Source organism: Puntigrus tetrazona, chromosome 16, assembly GCF_018831695.1.
Source record: "Puntigrus tetrazona isolate hp1 chromosome 16, ASM1883169v1, whole genome shotgun sequence".
Lineage (NCBI taxonomy): Eukaryota > Metazoa > Chordata > Actinopteri > Cypriniformes > Cyprinidae > Puntigrus > Puntigrus tetrazona.
The window spans coordinates 10,857,520-10,883,694 of record NC_056714.1 but is presented as its reverse complement, the minus strand read 5'-3'; the positions used below and the strand labels follow the sequence as shown (position 1 = coordinate 10,883,694).

The 26,175-nt window shown below is 35.9% G+C and overlaps 1 protein-coding gene across 1 annotated transcript; it reads left to right on the top strand.

Annotated features, from left to right (window-relative positions):
• The first annotated feature begins 270 nt into the window (after positions 1-270).
• On the top strand, positions 271-26,175 carry LOC122360812 (protein cordon-bleu-like). Its single transcript, XM_043261674.1, has 10 exons — positions 271-585; positions 927-1,066; positions 19,004-19,198; positions 21,615-21,822; positions 22,616-22,671; positions 24,025-24,254; positions 24,706-24,750; positions 25,623-25,708; positions 25,972-26,049; positions 26,140-26,175. Exons 2-10 carry the CDS (start codon positions 1,029-1,031, stop codon positions 26,173-26,175), a joined length of 972 nt encoding a protein of 323 aa, XP_043117609.1. The 5' UTR covers positions 271-585; positions 927-1,028.

Below are 26,175 nucleotides of genomic sequence, written 5' to 3'. Positions count from 1 at the left end.
CATATAACACTGCATTGTGTCAATTGACACTTCTGTAGTGTGAGTGTAACTTTTTTTTTTCACAAGCTGATAAAGATTTTGACCAACGGATCCGAAATTTACAGGGGCGGGACATATTGACGGCGAGCCAATCAGACAGACCATAAAGGAATAATAAACGCTAGGGACGCTGGGAGTAAACGCTATTTGAATGTAAAGGGACGGCTTTTTGTTGCAGCTTAACTGTTGCCATGGCAAAAAAAAAAAAAAAAAAACCTTGTGTGGCAGTTTCATATTTATGTTATAAGAATTCTCCTGATAATCACGTTCAATGTATTTCTTTACAGTTACGCCAATGTTAACCGTTATTTAGCTAAACGCCTACAGTCGGTGCGAGTTATTTATCGACAGCCTCGCTATATCAGTGCTGTTTACTGTAAAGCACACGCGCTTCCAGCGGGTGCGTTCTCGCGCACAGAATTCCTAGCTCGGGCTGCCGTTGAGCGCGCGCTCGAGAGACGCGGGAACGGCGCTGCCTGGTGGACGGATTAGACCAGGATCGTGAACTCCAGTGCCGCTGTTGTCTGTTTATGAAGCCGAATCCTCGTAAGTATTTCAGTGCTTTATAATTTTTTTTTAATTATATTTCACTGACGGTGTTAGTTATAAATTGACTCGGAACTTGTTACGTTAGTTCCGTTAAACTTATACCGCATATGTTCGCAGTCTCTTTTGTGCCAAGTGAAACGTTTAAATGCTTTTGTTTGTTTTTCCATATTTAAGAATAGAAATGTGTACATCAAACACTTGTCAGCATCTAGAAGCGCGGTAAACGGTGAAGTCGTTCTGAATACGTGAACGCGACAACTCGGTGCTGGTTAGCTGTGTTTTCTGTAAAGGAGTTCATATTCTTGGTCTTGATTTTTTTTTATGTTCTTTCTTTAAAGGTGACACTTATATGAATAAGTGTGAACCTGAATTCCGATGTCCCCGCCTGGACGTACGAGTAATAAATTGCCTTGATACAAAGCGGATTTAGTTTATGACAGATGAATTTTGGAGACGCTACCATCAGACCTCCTGTAGGGTGAGTGTATAGAGCTCTTACTAAATGTTCATATTCTCATGCATCGAAGTGTTATAGCTCTATCTATATCTTTAAACAGACGATGGTGCATTCTAGTGTGCATGTTTCATAACATATTATTTTCAAGCTATCCTGATCACCATATGCGATTAAGCCGCACACCAGTTGCTTAAAGTAGTTTAATTTAATGTGAAGGCAACTGTAACATCAGGACATTTTGCAGTGGAATGAGAAAATCTGTATAATACACTATGGCATAGATCAATACAAATTTTTAACTTTCCCTTTATTTTTCATAACAGATCTAATAGTCTTTAACAAATAAAGGTGGCATATGACTTGCTGGGATAAAAGCTCTGTTCTAGCAACTACATGAGAGAAGGGTAGGTAGGAAATGAAAACAAATGACTGTCTGTTCAGTCCGCCCGTGATGCTTTTGTATTCCACCTCTCACACCTTTTGTCACCTCTGCTCTTAACTCAATAGCTCATTATTCCATTTTTTTTAATGGAATGTTTACTAAGCTTTTCTACCTTTAAATTAGGTATCCTAAATGGACTTTATTTTGAATTCGAGTCAGTCCTCATGTGGAGTAAACACAGGTGTGACAAATTCCTCTTCACTGGAATTGCATTGTCACAAAAACAGAAACTTCTGGCGATCTTAACGTAGCTCAGCGAGCCATTTAAGCATTAGCTAGTGTCCCCCCTCTGACAACACAACAGTCTGCTTTGTGGATCTTACCCATAGCCCCCCTTTCCTTTATGTAATCAGACCCCATTACATAGCTAAAGCAGTGGACGATTGTGGTTATTTAAAGCTTGAACAGTTGTCGAGCTTTCCTGCTGCTCAAAATGCTTATGAGTATCCAATGAGACTGTAATGAAGTAACTTCTGTTACATTTTTGGTCTCAGTTTTAATATTAAGCACTGCTCATGCACAAGATCCCTTTTATTGAAACACTTTGTTAGTAGTTTGAAAAATTGAAGGCCCCCCTATATTTTATAGCAATATGGATGAGGCTGTCATATGCAGTCAAATGCAGCTTTACCAAGCTCAACAATTCTGGTCCAAACTGTGAAATAAACGAAATGCTATTTAAAAGGGCGGGCAGGGCTGCTTCATATGTCCTTCTTGTCTTCCAGTTTCAGTTTAATTGAGGTCAACACATAGAATAACTCTGTGCGTTTCAAAGCACGTCAGTGGACCTTAATTCGACATAAATCATTAAGGCGTGATCTGCCATCTTTCTAGGGGTTGGCACCCTTATTCATTCATTTTTTAAAGGGTTACTTCACCCAAAAATTGAAATATCGTCATCAATTACTCACCCTCATTTTATTCCAAATCTGTAAGACCTTTCTTCATCTTTTGATGAAATCAAAGAGATGACCTGGCTCACAACTACAAGGTTTTTAGCCTGATTGTTTGCCGCGGAGTGAGTACAGAAATCTGCTAGCGCGCTAGCTAATGTAAAGATCACTGAAATATGAGGCGCTCCCTCTCACATGATAATCTCAGCTATATCTTGTATTGTGTGATGTGCTACAATGTTGAAATCTTGTAGTGTGTGCACGTTTAAGATTTGAGGAAAGATAATCTGTAAAGATTCTCTTTATGTTTGTGCTGCAAACAGATTTTAAAACTCCTGTAGTGTGAGCTTGTAGATTTAATTATGATGCTTTATAATGTGAAAATCATGATTAGTGGACCACAGAGAACAGTGCAGACTCAGAACGTCATAAACTGCAACGGCACTATGTTGGCATGCCGCACACAACACTATTGGTACCGACACCAATAGCTATTTAAACAATGTCCTTACAACTTTTCTGGGAATTGAACGTGCAAGTTCCATTGGGTCAGAAAGCTCTCAGCGTTTCTCAAAAAATCTTTATTTGTGTTCCAAAAAAGAAAGAAGGGTTTGTAATGAATTACACATTAAGTACAATTAATGACAAAAATATAATTTTTGGTTGAACCTTTGAATTTCTTTTATAGGCATACGTGAAGCTCTGAACAGGTCTTAGGATTTTCCCCTATGCATATTTTTCTATTGCATTTGGTTTTCTAGTTCTTAATTAGCTGCTAATTGTTTTCTTGCTCTATTAGGAATTCTTACTCCTGCTGGATCCCACACTAAAATTAATTGGTTTCTAGTAATATACACAACACAAAAATACAATGTGCACACATTTGAAGTCAAGGCACATTTAGTTTGGTGCTTTTAAATTCCATTCAAGCAGTCCTTGCACTTATCTATGTTTGGAGTTTCGTATGTTTAGCCATGAAGGTCAAAGAGCATTGAAACAAAAAATCGAAGGACAAAAACTTTAGCAAATAAGATACATTTGTTGAGTTAAAGGTTAAGTTTCGATAAGCATATTTCTCAGATAAAGAAAGAACCTGCGAAGAGTACAGTTGTTTTCTGAGTAGTTTTTTCTGGGCATGATTCTGATGACGTCTTGAAATGTTGAAATTAAAATTATTAGGAGATTTTACAATATGATGGTATTGGATTAGTAGTAGGCATATGCGGTATCAAAATTTGATGTTGTGAATAATTGCTAATGTTTTTATCAAGGTATATGGTAATTTAATTTAGTTGCAAAAACGTGTTGTCATAAACAGTATAACAGGTTTAATACCTTTTTTCTTGTAACAAAAATAAATGAGCATTTGGATACAATAAAGCAATGCAGAACAATATGTATAAAGTTAAATATTTTACACAGATTAAAGTGCAAAAGAATTAAAAGACCAATAGGTTTCACTTTACAAGATAGCATTAGTTAACCTTAGTTAATACATTAGCATTATCAATGAACAAAAGCATTTACTACAGAAGTTATTAATCTTAGTTTATGTTTGAGGTCATTAAATATTTTAAATATGTTATTAAATATTTTAATTGCCTAGAATAATTTTTCATTGGGAGTTTATGTTAACTAAGTATCTAATGTTAAATAATGAAACCCTAATGTAAAGAATTGTATAATAAATAGCACCAATTACTTCAATTTTTAGGCCCAGTAGGCTGTGATAAACACCACTGCGAATACAAAAATCTGAATGGATATTTAAATAATTGAAATTAGAAAGTAGCAGCTGCTTTGTTTATGGCATTTTCGGGGTAATGGCTGTGTTTTGGCTGCTTAGCGCTCTCTGCTGTCAGAGAGTGAATGTGCACTTTCATTCAGCATGTCTCTCATGCACATCAGCCATACTCCTCTCACGTGTGCGCACGTGTCTTCAACACAGCTTATAGCGGTATTGCGCATTTAATCAATTAATGGGAAAAGTGTTAAAATACTTTCAAAATTTAGAATAATTTTTATGAATAATTGTTTTGTATTTTGAAGCGCGTACGATAACAGTACTGTGTATATTCATTATCTTGGTATATTGCATTATATTGGTATATTGCATTATTTGATACTCAATCTATTAGGAGTCATACATTGCATTGCTGCTGTTGCAGATTTTATACAATGGTCCAATAAACAAGAAGTTCAAATACATTTTAGACACAATGACCCAGTTATATTTGTCTAAAATATAAGGTTTTACTATACTACACATACATATACGTACACATATGCAGTATATATAGCACAAGTCTGTGTAAAACCATTCTTAGACTGTGATTTTTGTGTTGGCAATGTTAGATTAGCTCCACCCTAAATGATGTAAGAATAAAATGAACTGTGGTTCTTTGCTTTGCATATTGGTAAGACGGTCTCTTTCTGTCTAAGTAGGTGGTTCTTGGCCAGAATAATATGCTGCATGCCAACAACCTTATGCCAGTAGTGAAAAGTCTGGCTATGCAAGATTGAATTCCATGAGATCTGAACACTCATTGTTGAACCCATAGTCCAGAATACTTCCATTGACACCACGGGCATAAACCTCATTTGTTCGCTTCAGTGCACTTACGGCTCATATTTCTGCTTCCGTATGTCAACCTCCCTGTCACTGGTGCTTAAAATAGAGCCCACAACAGATAATTCTGCCCATCAGCTGGACTAACCACTGCGTCTCTACACTCTTCTCCCTGTTCACACCCACCGCAAACCTAGCTGGAGCTCGTTGACACACCCTGCATATGAACCATAACTCCAGTGTCTACGTTTTTTTATATCGCTTTTTAAAACTTAAGAAGAATTACATATATTCTTTTGAATGTACTAGCTAAAAATTCTAAAGCTTACAAATGAGCATGTCTCATGGGTTGAAAGATGAGAGACAAGCTTTGCATATCTGGTGGAGGCACATGGTCTGTCTCTTAATATCAGCTCAACAAATATAACAAAGTTCTTGGCACAAGCATGTCTGTGTGGTCTGTTAGTGTAGCACCGAATGAGAGGAGGATGACCAACTTCATATTTATTCAACTAATCCTTCACTCACACTAAATGCCACACTTTTTGTTAGGTCATACTGGAAACCAGGGTATTGTATTTGTAGATGGATATTGTAAGTACTTAATGGAGAGTTTAACCCTGATGAAAATGAAATATAGTAGCGTCTAAATCTTTTTTGCACTTTGGACTGCTTCGTTCTTGTGCTATAGCTAGCAATGCCTCAACTATTTTGGGAGTCTGCTGTCAGACGGTGTTTTAAGAGATCTGTTCGGCACGCAATTCACCAGCCTTTATAGTGGAAGCTTTACCAGAGAGTTCGTCTCAGAGTGTCTAAGAGTTATCCTATTGACCTATTGCTTTAACTTAGGTATTGAAGGCATTTTCAAAATTGGTCTCAGATAGCACTGTGGCCAAAATCATAAGGTATGCACTGCTTAGCTTGATGTTATTGAGATAATGTTGTTTATCATAGAATCGGTTAACTTTGGGTTTTATCATAGAATCAGTTAACTTCCGATGACATGGGGACATAAAAGGGGTGCTAGTTGTACAAGTTGATCCACACACACAAATTGCTATGCTATTACGGTAACATACTGACAGGAACATTTACCAGATGCAACAGTTGTGGTGTCAAATCTTGCAACAAAAGCTTAAAACTGTCTACACTGTACTCAAAATAGAGCGAAGCATCAGTTTACTAATGAGGATTTGCGTCAGATCCTGTGTAGACAAATTCACTGATTAAAATGGGTTATTTTGTCCATTGCTGCGTCACATCACACCACTCCTGTCTGGTGTAGACACGGTGTAATGTGCTGCACCTTTCAATGTCCTCCCTTAAGTGTTCCACCCTCCGGAGTGAGCAAAGCATAGTGATGTTTACTTTTGAGTGGAATTCGGCCCTTTAAATATCAAGGGTTGAGCTTTACTGTTAGAGATCCATTGTAACTGTAGACACTGCTACAGATAAATTTATTCCACGTGGTGTATCTACAGTACATAACAATCGAAGATTACTTAGTGGTGCAAAATGTGCTAATTGGTCAGTATTTTAGAAGATGTGGGTTCACAGGTTAAACAGCAGCAATTAAAGATATGTGTTTGGAACAAATTAATTACTCCTGCTCTCCTCTAATCCTCTAATCCCACTGGATCTATTTCTCTCTCAGACTCAGCCTGGGCAAATACTGTTTTTCTGCAGTTTTCCCAGACACCTGTTTTCCCTAACACCTGCACCTCTCCTCTGCTTTAGGTGCAGGCGTGCTCATGTTTTCGTTGGGCAAGATATGTAATATCTTCTGAGAGTGTGGTGAGGCTTGAAGAGTGCTGATTAAAAGAATTACATTTAAAAATCAATTTTCAGACCTGCCTCTTGATAATACAGCTCTCTACAGATCTGTCCTGCTCAAAGCATGGTTAAATTATGTAATTGGCACCAAAGAGAGGAATATCCAGTTAAAGTGATTAGCCAATTGTAATCTCTTGGAGGCTGAAGAAGACACTAGAGGCCAAAGGTGTCACAAAATTTACTCTTGTGTAAATCATGAACAGGCCCACATGAAACCTGCATATATAAAGTAGATCTAGGCTGGAAACAATGAAGATTTATGCAGAATTGGAACATGTTTCATTCAAAATTCTGTGTTCTTTGATATGATGCTAGTTTTACTCAAATAAAATGGTAACCTGCTCCTGAACAGACTCCAGAGCTGTTTTTGAGATGTTGTTCATGTATTTATGTCCTCATTTAGTGAGACGAAGGACGCTGAAATGACTCCTAATGTGTACAGTAACAAAACCGCATGTCATTAATTTGCACATTTATAGTTATGATTGCATAATGTGAATTAATGCTTGTACACTTACATGACATAAAGAAGACGAGATTAGACAGTGGAACACATTTATTAATGTGCTTTACCAGCAGAGACAACAGGAGAATCATTAAAAAGATAGTATAAATACTTGCATTTTTGGACAGGAAAGGGAATTAATTATTGTCTAGCCCATTCCTTAAAACTCGCTAGTATTAGTGTGAATTTCATTAAACTTATACTTGGTAAATTATAGTGCAGGATCTAACACATAATGCATTATGGCATTGGAACTTAAAGTACACAAAGAACAGTTAGTTACGCTAACATTAAGCAATGAATGCACCTTTACATATTCTGGTAATTTATCAAAAGGAGTACAGCTATTTTTACCATTTTTAAAAGCACACAGTTTAAATCAGTCAGCTGAACACAAAAAAGTCAGCTGAACACAGGTAGTAATAAAACCAGCGTGCAAATAAACAGCAGTATTGTGCTCTGAACAGGATGCCAAGCAAGCAGCATGCAAAGGGACCACATGGCTCTATGGCCATTATTCCTAATTGATGTGTAAATAATCATTGTGAAGATGAAAGCCATGAAGGTAAGCAAAGCAGATCACATTAACATTTAAATAGCCATTGATAGTGAAATGGCTCTTTAACCTCATACTGTTGACCGAGTGCAATATTTATCTTCGGGTGTTATGCTTTCAGGCATTTTGCCTTTATTGGACAGTACAGCATAAGGAGAGCAGGAAGCGAAAGGAGAATAGTATCGGGAAGCATCTCAAGTCAGGAGCTAAAACTCAGCTTGCATGAGGTGCTATTACGTGATGTGTCTGAGTGCTCCTCACACTATTCCTTTGATAGACAGAGTACATTATTCTTAGTGACGTTGAAGACGTTGTATGCCAACTACATACTCTAATTCTCAGACCCTAATTAGAGCATGGGTGGACGGATCATCCCGTGACGCACAGCAGACAGTGAGAGAGTGAATAAAGCTCTGGCTAAATCCATGCAGGCATTGGATTAGAAGATAGTTTAAGACAAAGCCAGAAAAGACAGCTCAGGAACCGACCTATTCATTTTGAACAAGACCATCTGCTCACAAGACCCTACCCTCATCAGTTTTTTTCCTCATATAAGTTTGTGAGATTATGTGGTGTGGATCTCGGTCCCTCTGTGGCAGTCTGGTGGCAAAAGAAACTTTAGTACACTTTTAGGTTAAATACATCAATCTATATTGTGTTTTTTGAAAGTTTAAAGTTAATAGTTTCAACCGATTTTTGACAGAACAGAGTAAAAAGTCTTTGCTTTGACTTGAACTCAAGAATACGTTAATAATAATAAACAAAAATATATAAAAGTAATAATAATAATCATACATTACATTTAGTCATTAAGCAGATGTTTTTTTTTCAAAGTAAAAACAAGTAGAAATAACATGCAGGCACTATAACAAGTCCCGTTAGCCTTACGCTGTACATGTAGCAAGGGGGTTTTTTAGAAGAAAGTATATAGAAAAAATAAACCTAGGTTATTATTACATAATTATCCTTAATACAGTACAATATATGTAGGTATATTAAAATGATAGTTTGTCAAAAAAATTAAACTAAGTTAGTCCGTGTGACATTGGAGGTTCAAAAGTAAGTTTACAAAGCTGTGAGAATACTTGAATATGTGTGTAAAGAGAACAAAAAAAATTCTTTCTTCTTATCCCATCTACAGCAGCTGGCTGTCATTATGGAGAGTATCAAGATGCATTAGTTTCCTTTACGCTTCTTGAAATCAATGTCTGAAGCATGTGTGTTAACGTAAGCAGCAGTGCCATCTTTATGCATTGTTTTTTTATTCTTTCATTATTTTTGTTTTTCGAGTATTCTCATAGCTTACTTAAAAATAATTTATTAATTTATAATATTTGTTTAAAAAAAACATCAATTCTTAAAATCAACAATAACATTAATATACTTACAAATAAAAAAAATAAAAACTAAATATGTAAAGGTTTTTTTTTAAATGTACTTTATTTGTGGACATTATTATTTGCTTCCGTCTTAGTACATAACAGTGTTGCTAACTGCAACAGAAAAGTGCTATAACAACAGTAGTGTGAAAATGGTTTCAGGAATGGTTTAGCAGTAACAAGCTTATTCCAACAAGTAGTGGTGTGACATTTTGCACATTATAGGGTAGAATTTCAGTTCCAAAGCTACTTTTTGTGGTACACTCAACAGGCTGTTCTATTATATTTGAAGCGTAACTACTTTAAAGTATGAGTGACCTTGGCTTAGATGCAATTTCAAGCTACTTCTTTAAATCTGTTGTATATAGATACAATTGATTTTGAGTCATCACAGGCTGGAAGATGTGACTTCTTCCATTATAAACTTCACCATTGACTGTAACAGAATCAGGTGGTCTTGATGCTAGTCTGGTCTTGTTATAGAAATGCTTTTGTTCTTATTTTTGTCATTTTGGAGACAGATTGGCACCATCTTTTGTCGCATCCTTTTTATTTCCATCACCTTTTTCTTCTCTCTGGAGAAATTGAGTAATTGGCCCCAGAATCCCAGTGTGTGTTTGTACCAGAGGACCTGAGTTTTCTGTCTCCCTGGAGAACGCACTGTGTTTGTTCCAGCAGCCGTGGAACTTAAAGACTGCCTGCTCTCTCTTTCCATCTGTGGGTGTTTGGATTGAGAAAGAATGACATTGTGGAGTAGACTGAGTGTTTTGTTGTGTTGTGGAATACCCAGATACCTCAGCAATTTTTTTTCAGTGGAATAGCCTGATATTTTCGAGAAATAACTTTTTAAATGCTGCTGTTACTTCAGAGATTGTGAGAGATATGTCAAGAAGAAAAGGGAAGAACAAAGTCAAAGTCATATTGCCTGAATAAGATGGGTGGCTGTGCTGTGCTAACTGGCTAAATTCAAATTAACTGTCTAGATTAAAGGTGTTTTGAACGTTGTTTACTAGCGGTGGTGAATTCAATTAAACATTTGCAAATAGCATCACAAGCATATGTGCAGCAGCTCTTGACCTGTTGTTAAAAGCATTGTTTCTTGTATGACATGGATGTAATTATGCCTTTATGATTATGCCTTTAAAAGTATGATATAAGAAATAGCCCGCTATGAATCAATCTTCAAACAAAGCAAAATGACAATAAACAAAAACTATTTTCTTAAGGGAAAAATACACTATACTATATATCATTACTAAATTAAACGTTACAATAAAGTACAAAACTGTTTTTACTTTTGCTTTAACTTTGTACTTATTTGTATTTGATTTTTTATTTACTTGTATTTGTTGTTGAAATATATACATTTAAAACAAACAGATGCATGCAAACATAATACATAAGATGCCACCAACATATAATGCAAATGTAATATATTTAACAAAACATTCCTCTTTATTGAGTTGAATAAATTTTAATGAATGGATTTGCGTGTCATTGCTTACTCTATCGTGACATTTTTTTTGTGGTTGAAACATAGTTGAGTGATTACATGAGACATGATACAGTTTAGCATGTTGTACTATAACATACCTTCTGCTATTTATTCATGTTTACTTTTGTTTATTTAAAGACAAAGAGGTGATTGACCTAGAATCTGCATTGCTGCTTTAAACTGAGATGTTTATTGTTTTAAATTTTGTGATAAATTTAAGTTGAGACTTGAGTACTTTCTTAAAATTAACAAAAAAATAAAGCTTATTACATTGTTGGATACGAGGTTGGCTAGCCTATACGTTAGGTGAAGTTCTTTTCAAACAAAAACAGCTGTCTCGGTCATGTTTGCTGATTGTGGTGGAGTTTGTAGTTTGTTTGTTTTTTTGCCATAGTTTTTACTTTCACGCTTGTCCCTGTTCTTTTGATTACCATCCTCGTATTATTTAAACCATTGGTCTCAAAGACAATTCCTGGAGGGCCACAGCTCTACACAGCTGCAACCCTAATCAAACACACCTGATTTAGATATTTAAGATATTCAGGATGACTAGAATCTTACAATCAGGTGTGATTTGGAGCTGGTTGGAGCTAAACTCCGCAGAGCCCTCCAGGAAGTTTGAGGCCACTGAAACTCTCAGTTTCCTCAGTTCCGTGTTTGCCATTTAGCATAGATGTGTATTGTGCTGCCCCTAACTACTTTTAACTAGAACAGCAAGTCTTAGGCACAGTCTAAAAAATATTCCATTGAGTTAATTTTTTTCCATTTAAGAATATATTAATTTAAAAAATGGTAATTCAGCAATGCTAACCAATGTCTATTGATTGACCAGGATTCTCAGGAAAAACAAAGCAAAAACAACAACAAAAAAACGTAGGACAGGGACTTTTTCCAATGATTGTTTATTGGATGGAGGCAAATCTGTATGCAAGCCTGCAGTCAATTACAAGAAAGGGACAGTGTAATGTTGACAACGTAATTTGATATGTCCAGAGAAGTATATTTTATTAGAAGAAAGTATTTTTTATGCATGAATAAACAGGAATTTAGAAAATAGAATGAATTTCCTTTTCATGTCAACTTAAGCGTTTCTGTGGTAGCACCTATACTCAAAACAGGACAGCTTTTACAAGTGTTAGTGTCGTCAGTGCAGTAGCATTTCTGTGAGCCGTTTATAGCTCCTCAAAAGACAGGGAAGCTTCACCCTCAGCAGTAAAAGGGTGGGGCTTTCTGCCAGGGAAATGGCCCTGTAACCAGAGATCGAGGGCAGTTGCAGTGCCAGCAGGCTTCATGCTTAGCAACGGCAAACAAACGCTGGTAAAAAGTTGAATGTACCTTCAGATTCACCAATCGGCTGGGTCATTCACTCTTTGCGTGAAGCTTCAATCATAAATTTGCAGCTGCTTGGGTATGCGCTTTCCCTCACACTTCTTGGGTGTAAAAATAGGTTGCTATGTGAACACCATGACTCCCCAGAGGCATGTGCCTGTTGTTACGCCCTGCTGATCTGCTGAGGGTGAGGGAACTTGTTTCCTCAATGGAGCAATGCACACCAAAACTCAGGGGCAGGTGGTAAGATATAAAGATATGGTCCATGACTGAAAGATTTAAATCTGTTGCAGTGTTTCAGTCATTTGTAATACTGATGGACGTGACTTAAAAATGTATTTCAGGCATACTGAAACTGTGTTGTCAATAAATACATTTAAAGAACTTAACTCGTAAGGAGACATTTGTGTTATTTCATAAGCATCACACTATATGACTGCCATTGCTTTTGCTTTCCTTTTCTTTTGAAAGCCAGCAATCGACATCTTTATTTACTGATTTTTGGAAATAATGCCTTAAATAGATCTACACTCAAAGGCCTATTGTAAAATAACAGCAAACTCTCTGGATCCTTCAGGTTGAATCCCACTGTTTGCTTTGGGCTAAAACAGAAAAGCCCAAACAACAGAAGGATTAATGTGGACTAATAAAGGTCCTATTGTTTGCTGTACTGTTCAGTTCACTAGAGCATGAGCTCAGGTCAGATCTCATGTCCCACTTACACATACATCCCCTTATTTAAGACTTATTCATCCATACAGTGTTTGTCGGATGTCTTTTGCTAAGTAAATCTAATTCTAAAGACTTTTTATTCTTCTGATTCATAGACCAGAGCAATAAGGCTTTGTGTTTTTTTTGACTAGTGTGAAGCATCAAGATTAAAAAATAAGGAAGCTCTAATTTGAGGCAGAAGGGCAGTTTTGTTTGTGTAATGGCTGAATCATATTTCCATTTTTCCAGGAACATGGTTTTAACAGTTCACTTATTTAAAATTTTGACTGTGAAAAGCTGATGTTGGAAACATGATTGCATTTTGAAAAACATTAAGCTTGCTTATTGGGAAAACCTTACATTTGTTCCAAATTTTTGTATGCTTATTTAAAACATTTCAATGTTTTTTATGAATTATAATTCCAAGCATGCATTGAGAACACAACCTTTTAACTCAACCGGTGTGTTATTGGTTCCAACACAGAAAGTGTATTACACACTAATGTGTTATACTTACGCAATTTGTGTCAAGTATGGTATTTTTGATCCATTGAGCAAAATACATTCAATATATTTATATACCTGTTCTAATAAATTAACGCGAGCCACTAAAGGTACAGTACAGAAGATTTAACTTACCACATAAACAGAATAAGGAGAGGTGACTATGGTGAATGATTTACAGATCTGTACCATTGACAAGTATCTGATCTTGTAAAATGTATGGTAAATACCAGGATTGTCGTTTTTTTATCATTTCTGTAATTGATCGCCATTTGCATTAACAATCAAATAATCAATTAACCTTAATAGCTTATTGCAAAATGCATCTACTGCAGTGGCATATAGTCACCGGCATGAAAGGATGTGCAAATGGACCTTAAAATTCCAGCTTCCTCACCTGAATGAAAAGGGTTTTAGTCTAAAAGTCTAGTAGCAGGATCATAAAATGAATAGATCTGATTATAATAATTGGATTGAATTAAGAGATAGCTGTGCGCTTTGCTATTTCAAACTTTAGGCCGTCATCAAAAATGAAATCCAGGTTTTTTACCCGTGATAAAAATGGCATCCCACCAGAGAGACTCAAATTTCAGACGGGCTAAAAACAAAAATTTCTGGAAAAAATGAAAACAATTATTATTAAACTAGTTATTAAACTGAACTGTCTACTAAATCAATATCACATTCGCAAACTAGTTTAACATTTTTTAAAAGCTCTGTGTGGACGCAAAGAGCACACAAAAGACAAAAAAACGTGCAAATTATACATTATGTCATCGCGGGGATGATCTTTGGTGTGGCGGCCTACCACTTCAGAATGAATGTAGCGGAAACACTGATGTTGCTTGAGTCAGAGATTCCTTTCCATCTGCCCCTTGACTGTCTACAAGTGAACACAAAAGACGTTTTAAAAGCTTCTGATATCAAATACAAACATTTTTCTTTTCTGTTGAACACATCCTGTTCACACTAAACATTTCAGTGGGCAGTACGTACACCAATAACAGAGAGCTTTATATTGCAAAAAAAATTTTAAACTAAAAAAAAAAAACAATTTACTGAAAATATTAGAAAACAGACTACGGTTTAGTACTATGGTTTATCATTGCAGATATGTTTTGTATGTTAAATACTTAACATCGCTAATTAAATTGGATGTTTTATGAAAAGATTCAAAAGAAACAGTTGAATTAATGAATACCATTTCATTTAGCTATTGTGTGTCACTCGTGGAATGGATGTGTGTGCAGTGACCCGTGCTGAAACTCGTTTCACCTTCAGCCTACAGGCTACACATATAATGCCCCCTACTGTAGACAAGAACAGCCCGTGTTTTACCCATTTCACTTTTTTCAAAGAGGCTTCTAGAGATACTTAGAAGTATATAAATAAAACTCTGAGGTTTCCTGTTTTCATAGACTAGTAGCACTGAGTGGACCAGAAACAGCATCAGAACACTTCCTTCTTTCTTGTGTAACAGTTTATATGTTGAAGGATTTATTAAACCAAGCATATTGTTTGACACCACTGAAAGCACTATTATGTATTGGTTAGGGCTGCACAATAAAAATCTTTGGAGAAGAAAAAAACACATTTTAAAAATGGGATTTTACATTTTTTCACCACAGTGAAAAAATGCACATTATAACTCATGCAATACATCGGTGTGAAAATTAAATACATTTTTTTGCATTTCTTTATAATGTAGAATATAAAACATCTTTAAATAAATAAATAGAATTAATATATATTTCAATGATGTTAACAAAATAATAATTAGTTGCAGTCTTGTTCATTTATTCATTCATTTTGCAAAGTTTCATTAATTTGCTATTGAACGTCGTATGTTGTTTTTCCTGCAGATTAACTGGAGCAGAGAGAGTATAGTGTACAGGAAGGGGCGGTGAGGTGGGACTCGCGGGAGTTTGTTTGAGTCCTGATTTGGGTCATGTAGATGCTCAGCCTGACTAACTAATCTGTTAGTCAGGCTGGTGCTCTAATAGTGTGTCAAGTGAAGGGAAAGAGACGCATAACTGATTAAGTATGATCAAAACTGCAGCATTGTGTAATCTTAGTAGATAACTCGGGTTCATTTTAGTATGTAGTCTTTGACTGTTGTTTTCATTGCGCTGCAATTGAAAACTGTACATTTCTTTAAATGAAGTGGGTTTATAAACCAATTACAAACATTCCTGTTTTGCTAAACTCCTAAACGTGCATTTACATACTGCAGTTTCCTGCTGAAAATAATATGTTCACAAGAACACAATTTCATACTTTCATACTTCTGACCTTTCTGTGGAAATTGACCTTTGTGAGATCAAAATAGGTCGCTTAGAGATTCACATAGATGAAAGAAAAAGAATGAAGACATGGGAGGGGGGTATACAACTTTTGGCGTCCTTTGAAAGGAGATTCAATCTAAAACCATTTTGAAATATGTAATGTGTTATTATTTGATTATTTAAATAATTAACTTACTTTATTTGTAGTTAACAAGGTGAGCTATCGACTGCATAATTTCATGCAGTTTCATCTTAAAAGTCTTTTGCGTGTTTGTGTCTTTAATTATGATGAGTTTGAATCACTCTTCTTTTTTACTAGCAAAAGTTTTTAGATTGCAGATAGAATGTTATGCTATTTTACACAGTTCTTCTTTCTGAGCATATTTGGATATAAATGTCTCCATATACAGACAATTTGCATTCTGTTCACACATAAATACTGTATACTCCAGAAATAGTTGGAGGAACAAATTATAGAGTGAAAATGTACCAATGCAGTGAAAGCTAAGTCATCTCAAAAGGACAAAGTCGATCCATTAGTAACCCAGTCGCAATGAAGGCTGTGTGTCTGGAGCTGCCAGCTGAGAAGCTGAGAGTTTCCTGCTCTCCCAGGGAAGCTGGCTCATGCCTAAAGGGCTCTTTGTTGGACAAGGTGTGCGATCTGAGCAGCCACTGAGCTCAGTACAAACCCACACTTTCAAAATGTCCTGTTCCTGTCAGCACCGGAGGTGTGTTCTTCCACACGTAGTACAACACATACGCACATAAGAGCACTATCCCAGCAGGTGCCAAGGTTTTCCTACAAACATGCCTTTCTTGGGCATAACTACTAAAAATGACTTATATTTCGAAGAACTGTACATCTTGTTAAATCTTAATCCAGAATGTCGCATCTTCAAAAATAATTAAATATTCGTAAATATTATGAATTAATTAATCTTATGATGTTTTATAGATATTTAATAAATAATGGAATATTTTATTGAAATATATTTAAAGGCACAGGCGATTTTTATTGTTATAAGACATTATCAAGGTAGTACAATGCCTTAAAGGTACAGTTGATTTAAATATTAAAATTCTGTAATCATTTACTCTATCATCTAAAACTTGTTAAAATTTATGTTCATCTTCATAACAGATGGCAAATATTTTCTCACAATTCTTGTCCATAAATTGAAAGTTGGCAAAAAATTCATAAAGACATAGTAATCCAATTTAGTCCAACTGTAAAGAAAAATGCATGTTGTATATAAGGAACAGATTTAATTTAGACTGGGATTTAACAATGATTCCAAGAATAAACCTGATTTGTATTTGTCAGTCAGTTTACCATATTTAATATACATTTTTAATCTGAACAAAATGACATGGATTGACATGAGGGTGAGTAAATGATGATAAATAAAAAAAAAAAAGACTTTTTAACTTGTTTATTCAGCCTTAACGCTAAGACATCATATCTCTTGACATTTCAGCCACTTCTTGTATTCTGTCTTATTGAAATCATTTTGTTTTAACATTTCTTTGTTCTTTTTTGGAGTAGCTGGTAATTCCATTGACAGTCCCGGGCAGAGTCTTGGTTGCATAATCAGTAGAATGACACAACAGTGTGTCGATAGCAGGCATTTTGGCACAAGTCTTCATAAATCATTAACCGGGCATGCTCGAGGTCCAAGCATTTTGGCGTTCTCACATGCTTTATGCTTCTCATTGTCTTCGAGGATCATAGACGTTCGCCTTCTGTGTGGTTCCTGGACACGGACTACAGACAGACTCTCACGGCTGCTTTGACAGTAGTAGGATGGTTTTATCTACTGCTAATATTTGCATTGCAGAAAGGGAATTTGTTTGACTGATCAGTTGAAATGAAAAGAGTGCTTATCAGTTCTATGTATATTTGAGTGTCTTCGTGACATTGAAAGTAAAAATGATATGATGTTTGGGGCCTAGTTTATGAAATATGCACGAAATATGAATTGTTTTGACTTCAAAGAAGGTTAATGGTTTACCAGTTTTCCGCTTTAAGGTCATGACTGAGACTGTTTTGAAACAACATCTATAATTATTTGTTACTGTCTTACGTTATGGTTCTTGGAAAAACAACTCAGTTGCTTAGCAGTGTCATAGAGCAAATAATTGTTGGTTAGTTTGCTTCAATGCATTACATTTCTCATATTTCAACCGGTTTTTAAAGTACTGAATATGCCGTTGGCCTAGTAAGTAAATAAGAGTAATAATCGAAATAAATAAAAATCACTGCAGCTTCACCTTACCAACCACCCAAAAACTCTTAAAAGTTTTAGCTAGTCTAAAGGGGTGTTAATATCAAGAAAAACTTCACAAATGTGTTTTTCTCTCCAAATGTTATGATTAATGAATTAACATTGATTATTTTTAACTGGATATGGAATTATGTGTTTCACATCTGCTATTTGCAAATTTCTAGACTTCAGATATTTCTAGATGTACATGGTTGTTGATTATCTAAAGGTATTCTATTATTATTGTTTTGTAGATTGCCTGTCCCCTCTTCTACCTATTATGTAATGTCAGCTGTGTTTGAGTGTTGTGTTTTTATGGTCAGAAAGGAGGAGTTCAGTTTAATCAACCAAAGCAATCATGACTCAGGCTTGGAAAAGATAGGCCTTTGTTTTATTACTGCAGTATGACATAATATATTATCACAATGACCTTTTAAACTTTAATAAAAACATGGAAGATATTTCCTTAAATGTACATTTGCTTGATTATGACATCACAATGAGCCTACAATACATTGTGATCTTAAAGGTTCTGGAGGAGTAGCCCAACCATTTTAAACATCGATCCAGTACTTATATAGTTACTAGTTGTCAACCATTCCTGTAGTTATATTAACTCAACAAAGCAAACTCAAATTCTGTTAATGTTAATGCTGTTTCTTAGTTAATACATTCTGCGCAATTTTTTAAGTGTATTTACTACTTTTTCTATCTGCTATAGTAGTGTTATAGTAGTGTTTCGACTACAGCAACCCACTGGTGTTGCTATAATTGACACACAACAGGTTTTGTAACATCAGCAAGCTACTTGCTCATATTGAATTTTAGATAATTACTTTGCACATAGATGCATTAATTTATTTCAACATTAAAAGTCAATTTCAGGGCATGATAGGCTCCCACTAACCCATTGGATACATTCTGTTCATCAGGTACTATGATAATTGGGGATAGTTCCTGAAGGGCGACCTCAAATTTATAAGCAATCAGCCTTTCAGTTATCAGATATCGGGTTTATTCTAGTATTATTCTAGTAAGCCTCCACCAACATGCCCACAGGCCAAGTTTGGACTTTCTCATACAAGCACAGTATGTAGTCATTGGTGGAGATTGTCTGATGACCCTTCTCTGTGTAAACACCACTTAAATTTAGAAACTAACCTAATTATTTCTCCTCTGATTTTATTCGACAGGAGGAGAATGAAGGCCAAGGCCCCACCTCCACCTCAACCCCCTCAGCCTGCCCCCCGCAGGATCTTCCGTAATGCTGTTCCTGATGGAGGAGGATCTTCAGTGGGAGACAGCAAGGAAAACATGCTTCGACCCTCTGTGGACCTCCATATCAGTCTGCCTTCAGGGTATCAGACCACCGTCAATGTGGATGGCAGGTGAATATGCTCATTGCACTGACATTAGCTTTAACATTTCATCAAAACACTTTATTTTTCAGATTGGTGGCTCAATGGCTTCAATATTAGTAAATAGAGCTGGGGCAGGAAATGTTTACAGTAATTGCACACAGTGACCTTCAAAAATATCTAAACAGAGAACAGCAGCATAACACGGGCCTTCAGGTGGGGTTTTTAATATGGCTGGGAGGTATATTGAGTTGTAAATGATAATGTAAATGATTTCATAATTTACTCACCCCAAGCCATCCTAGGTGTATATAACTTTCTTCTTTCATCCTGGCTCTTCCAAGCTTGGTCATGATGGTGGATGGTTTTATTTTGAAGCTCCATAAATTGGATATATCTATCGTAAAACTAACCTATACACATCCAGGGGGTTAACACATGTGTTTTAGAGCAGATCGATGGGTATTTGTAACAAAAATATTTCAATTTATATTTCAAATTATTTAAATATTTAACACCTGTATGAGTTTATGAGAAAGTAGAGTTCCGGCTTCTTGGCTGACCTCTGACTCAATGTATGACATAAGCCACTTTCATAACGTATGTTAAGAAAAGAATAGACAAACAAGGATTGAGAAATATTAAACATCAGTAAACGGTCAGAGGGTTTCACTTTAAGAAGGAATGCAGCTTACATCATACGTCGAGTCAGGGTCAGAGTTATAATTTAAAAAAATATATAAATATTTTTGTTAGAAAAACCCATCTATCTGCTTCAGAGAACATGTGTTAACCCTCTCTGAGGCGTATAGGTTAGTTTTATGATGAATATATGCCATTTTATGGAGCTACAATATAATGGCCTCTATCCACCATCATTACCAAGCTTAGAAGAGCCAGGATGCATTTTTTAAAAATTCTGTCTATATTCATCTGAAAGAAGAAAGTTATATACATTTAGGATGGCTTGGGGTTGAGAAAATTATGCATTCCAGATGACATTTCATGGAAATATTTCCATTTAGCTGATAGAAGTTGATGAGTCTTCTGCATCTTCACAGACTTCACTGAAAGAGTAAAATACATAAAATATATGTATTTATATTTGTAGTTGGATAATAAATGTGCCAGCAAGTATTTTTTAATGAAAACTGTAACTGTTTATGTTCTGACTGCTTATGTTCATTTACAGAAAACGTAATAATATCACTTGTGAAATATGTCAGAAACATGTATAATTCATGTCAAATATGAAACACATGAAACAGAGATTTGTCTAAATGTGTTTAGATCATGAAAAAGTTCACGTAAATCTCTCCACCACGTCTGTAAGTGTGTGTGATTGTGGAGGTTTGACCCTTGGTTTGATTTAGTTAAATATATACTAAGAGTATGGCTTGCATTTACATTCATCCTTTATAGCCATGAACTAAACAAGAAACTAGTTAAAAGTGAGAAAAACGTTTTTTTTTTTTTTTTTTTTTACAGGGTGTGTTCGCGAAAGCTTGGTTTATATAACACATTCTGCTGGGTTTTCAGTGTCTATTTTTTTCCTGCCTTTTTTCCAGTTCTAAGAAACACACATTTTTTATTGTATATGAAAGGACCACCGTGTCATACATTTGGAAACGGGCTCTTTATGACAATTTTTTTTTATTCAGTTGCTACTGAATTTTGGTCAACATTTAAAAGGAAAGTATTTATATATAAGCATTTAGACACATTTAGGACATCATAAACCTTTTATATGAAACTACTGTGTAAGACTAAAGAAATCAATGTTTGGAGAATGCATGATTTAGTGTCCACCATGTAATAAAATATTTCCATGGTGATGGGAAGTGTCAGAAGAATAGCCGTTTATATTTAGATGAATTGTTCAGCAATATAATGAATATAATTTGGACATTTACACACACAAAAGAAGTTTACTGATCAGGTGAATATCAGTCGTTTAAAAATTCAGCTGCTTTATAGCCATAAAGTTACAGTTACATTCAAAGAAATGGCGGAAGACTGAAATGCCATTGGTTTCATCAGTGAATGACATTTGATCTGAAAATTGAGTATCAAATTTAACTCTTGATTTATTTATTCTTTTCTGAGACTAGATAGTAGCCACGGCATGTTATTTAAACAAGCACATTTCTGTTTTAAACAGCGTTTGAAAACCTCATTAAGAGTGTCTACATTACAAATTTTGGTAGATGGAGGTTGAATTACGGACGATTGATCAGTGAAGCCAAGCATTTAAGACCAGCATTCATGTAGCAATTTGCTGCTTTACGTAACACCTGTAATTCAAGACTATCTTTCTCTCTCTCTCTTTCTCTCTCTCTCTCGCCCTATCACAGTCCTGTCTGCATCACATGATGTAATTACAAGTCTAAACTGTCAAGTAACTCTATCTTTCTCTGTCCTTATGTCTCCTCTCTTGTCTCTTTAGAAAAGCTCTGATGGATTTGTTGGTGGATCTGTGCAGTCAGTATCATCTGAATCCAACATATCATACCCTGGAGCTGCTGTCACCCGATGCTCAACCTGTCATTTTTAAGCCCAACGCCCTGCTGGGCGCCTGGACGTCTCCTGCGCCTGATCAAAGAACGAGTGCTGGAGGACAAGGTGATCCGAAACCTCCACCCAAGATGCCAGAGGTAAGTTTCAGAAACACAGTGTTATGGAGGTTTTGACCTCATGCCTCATGGTGGTATAATTGACTTTTTGAAGAGCTTAAAATTTCAGGCAGGCAGCAGTAACTGGCTACTCTACAACTAGCAGGACTTAACTATTGTTTACAGACATTGTACTGTAAATAATTTGCTTTGAAGGTCAGAAGAAGTCTACTTCTTGTTAAACTGCATCAGCCATATTGGATGCTTTCATTGTATGAGCAAGTGTTATCTTCATTGCAGTAGTTTTTAAGGTTAACAAGACCCCAAGTCCTAGAAATGAGAGACTAAAACGGTTTTAAACTTTAATATTATTGTTTAGTTATTATGCATGTGTTTTTATTACACCCTTTTAAGCTGGCAAATACTTTACAAAAAAATGTCCCATGATAAAAAGCTGAAAAGGATGTGTAAATGTAAAAGATGTAAAGATTTAGTATAAATGATGTCCATGCTATTTATTAGCAACTCGTATTCATTCAGTATTTTTAAGACATCTTTTTTTACCATAAAAAAGGCTAATATTGATCTTACTCTTGTGTAATGTACTTAAATGAGTTGTTCTTGTTCATCAATGAGTTCATCTTGTTCTGACTAAATGCATCAGGAGGGTCGAATGATCATAAAAAGGGTACGAGCTAAGGTAAAGTGAGTCTTTCACAGGCTCTGCCCTGAGTGTGTGTTCTCTCTTTCTCAGTGTCCTTTTCTCCTCCCCCCTCATGTGTGAATATTTGATGAGAGTCTTACCTTTAGTTACCATGCATTATTTCTTCTTCAGCCTGGCTGGCTGGCCCCTCTCTTGCTCCTCTCCCACGTGTCCGACCTCCGGGCAAAGTTAGAGGCTCTGACCTCTGATTCTGCTAGAACAACAGTACAATTGTCGGTGGCCAGTTGAAAGCACACAGCACATGAGTATGGATACGTGATGAAATGGAGTAACACGATTTATTTTCAGTGAATAACAGACATAGACCACAGCTTAGAAATGCTTGACCACAGTAGAAATCAGGATGGTCAAACCTTTAGTTAGAAGGCTGTTACAACTGTTATACCGCTCAGCATGTTCTCTCTCTCTCTCTCTGTGTGTGTGTGTATATATATATATATGTGTGTGTGTGTGTGTGTGTGTGTGTGTGTTGGCTAGAAGAGAGATGGAATAAAGATGACAAAGTAAATCATATCTGAAGGCCATCTAGTCGTTCAGACTGCCCACCTACAGAACTTGATTAATTATAAAACCTGTATTACTATTCAAAGTCACACAAAGTTCAGGTAGTACTTTGTTCTGAGTGTGCACCGTCTGTAAAAACACAGCACACATTGTTTCATATTCGTTTAAGTCTGTGTGACAGTGCAGTAAACTTTAACCAAAATGTAGAAACAAATTATGTACCAATTTGTGACACTTCAGTTTCACTGGTGTGCACTGTAATATACAGGAAACGGCACACATTAAATCTTCTGGGCCCACTTTGACAGCAGGTTATTTACAATTACATTGCTAGGATGATATTTAGCTGCCAAAATAAAGAGTTATGTTTCACAATATAAATACATGCATATGAGTAACTGATTTAATGTGATTTATTGGTGCTCAATGTAATCTTAAGTTCTGTTCTCTGAAGAAGCTTTCCTTTAAGCAGTGTATTGCGGTTGGTGTGATACTTCCTCTACAAGACACTGCAAACGTGCATATAAAGTCTAATTTTGCCCACTTCTCATGCGAAACTTTAGAGATCTACGTTGCATCTTATCTTATCTTGATCATGCATATGATAATAGCCACAAAGTAGTGAGTTTGCTGCACTGCTGTCATGTACAGGAAGAGTGCATTTGAATGTTAGGTACTATCCGATCGGTTTATTTTTCGTTAAAACTTATTCTCCATTAACAAAAAATCTGTTTAAATACAACAGCTGTCAACATGACTGCCCCCTGTTTCCTTTAAAAAAAAAAAATCTGTTTCATTATTTGGGCAATTGACAGCATGCAGCTAGTTGTATTTAACTTCTTGAAATTTCTCTCTCAAAGCAAATCTTTTTATTGTTCTTTTTTTTATAATATACTCTGTTGAAAAGCATATTTCACCAAAAAGTCAGGCATTTTTTGTTGAGATGATATATATAGTATATCTTGAATCAACATTTGTCATTTTTCGCATATGTTTCTCTTCTTTTCATCACACAGAAAAACTGTGCGTTTGGTGGTAAACTATCACCGCAGTCAGAAAGCAGTTGTTCGTGTAAATCCACTGGTCCCACTGCATACCCTGGTGCCTGTGATTTGTCAGAAGTGCGAGTTTGACTCGGCCCATGTCTTGCTGTTCAAAGACAATATCAGCCATCAACAGCTGGACCTGGACAAGTGCCTGAGCGAGCTGGGTATCAGAGAACTCTATGTGCTGGATCAAACACTAGGTACGGGATTAAAATGTCAGGACTCCACAGTTGAAAGTGATTGTGCTGCTTAACAACGCTGTTGAAACTGTGATACAGTTGTTCTTTCCCCAGGAATCACTGATGTATAGGGACTTCATAATATAAGGAGATTTGCAATAATAAACCATTTTAGTTTTAGAAGCAATCTAAAACGTATGCCCAGTGGAAAATGTTGTGAATGTAAATTACACCCGAGAAGCCACAATTTTAGATTAAGATTTTAGATAATTTTTTTGGCAGGTCCAACACTTCCTGTTCAGACACATTCTTAGATGTTTCCACTTATAGTCTTTGTTTAGCCAGTGCTGATATTACATAACACATGCAAAATGCACTAAGCCTGTAACATTTCACTGTCTAGCCAAATGCGAAAAGACTTCCATTCACATTTATTTGACTTCAGATGTTATACTGGTTTGATTGTTTCCAGTTCTCCAGCCTAAAATGGCTTCGACACCTGCCCTGAACTACTCAGGTACTGATGCCATGTGCATGACTTTGGCTGAATAGTTGTCACAGTGGCTTTACAGTATGTGTAGTCAAACTGTCTTCAATGTGCTAAGAGTCTGCTTTATAAAACATGCTGGAGCTTTTTTGAATTCAGATGGGCCGGTCAATAGAACTTAAACAAGACGTGCGGTGCCTATATTTATATTTTTATTTTCATGCTAATTGTTACTGTGATGCTTTCATTCTCAATGCATTTGTGTTCAGAGAAACCTATCCTGGTAATTCTTCTTTACGTTTTGTAGAGGCTTTAGTGTTTTGTCATCTTACATTTTTGACTTAGAAGCTTTGGAGATTTGCTGGAGTGTAGCGCCATCTTTGCCAGAATTTCGTACTGCTTTTTAGGCATTGTGTGCCATTTATGTTTTGTTTATATACTAGCATTCCAAAATGTGGTGTTTGTAGCTTTTTTTAATATTTAAATATCTTATGCTCAACAAGGCTGCATTTATGATTAAAAATGACAATTGAAAAACTGTAATATTGTGAAATAATACTACAATTTAAAATAATTTTTTCATTTGATAATATCATATGATGTATTGATTTCTTTGACATCAAATTAAAGATTGATCTTGGTTTTTATGAAATTGACTTTGATGTGACGTCATTTAAAGAGACAAAGCCTAAATTCTAAACTCCTAAAAAATCTTAAAACCTTTGCTGATGTGCAAGCACAATTTATTCTGCATATGCGATATCTTCTGCAATCCATTGTCCTCATTAGCCAGCTCAAAATTAACCACTCCAACTAAAGTAACATTGCTTGACACAATTCTAAATTCTTCACTAGTTGCTCCTGCGTGTTTGTGATGTTAAACAAATGTGTTTCTCTTACAGCTGAATCTCTTCACTCCAACAGTCTGAGTGGATCAGAGAAAAAGAGCCTGCTGGGCTTCCTCAAGTTTAATCGCAGGAAATCAAAGGTAGAACCACAGACAGCGAACAGACACGCAAAAGCATTCATTCATATGTTTTGTCTATAACAGCGCTCTATAATAGAATGCTGCATGTCCAAAATAGATTTAGATGTAGAGCAACAAACACCTAAACCCATGGATATGCTGGGGAAACTAATATTGAAAATGAAACATTTGGTTGATATTTTAGTGATTAAGCCCTGCATTGCATGGTTTTCATTGTTATTATGAGTCTGCCTGCTATGCTAGTGTTACGCTTCCCATTTCAGACTGAAGATCAGTCCTCTGAGGACATGGACAGTCTTGATGATGATAGTGTTGTTGACATTGCAGACACTAACATTAATGTAAGTACTAACCCAACTGTCTATTACTAATACACTCTCATCTTTCCATCTGTCACAGTTTTCAGTCTAACACAAATATACTGCCTACAGGCGGATCCTTCTACTTTCAGACCTGCCAACCTGTAA

What these genes read in the sequence shown, in the direction of transcription:
- LOC122360812 (XM_043261674.1), top strand. Translation starts at nt 1,029, where the DNA reads ATGAATTTTGGAGACGCTACCATCAGACCTCCTGTAGG. An exon ending in CTCCACCCAAGATGCCAGAG is followed by an intron (nt 21,823 to 22,615) that starts GTAAGTTTCAGA and finishes TTTCTTCTTCAG; the next exon opens with CCTGGCTGGCTGGCCCCTCT. An exon ending in TTGCAGACACTAACATTAAT is followed by an intron (nt 26,050 to 26,139) that starts GTAAGTACTAAC and finishes TACTGCCTACAG; the next exon opens with GCGGATCCTTCTACTTTCAG.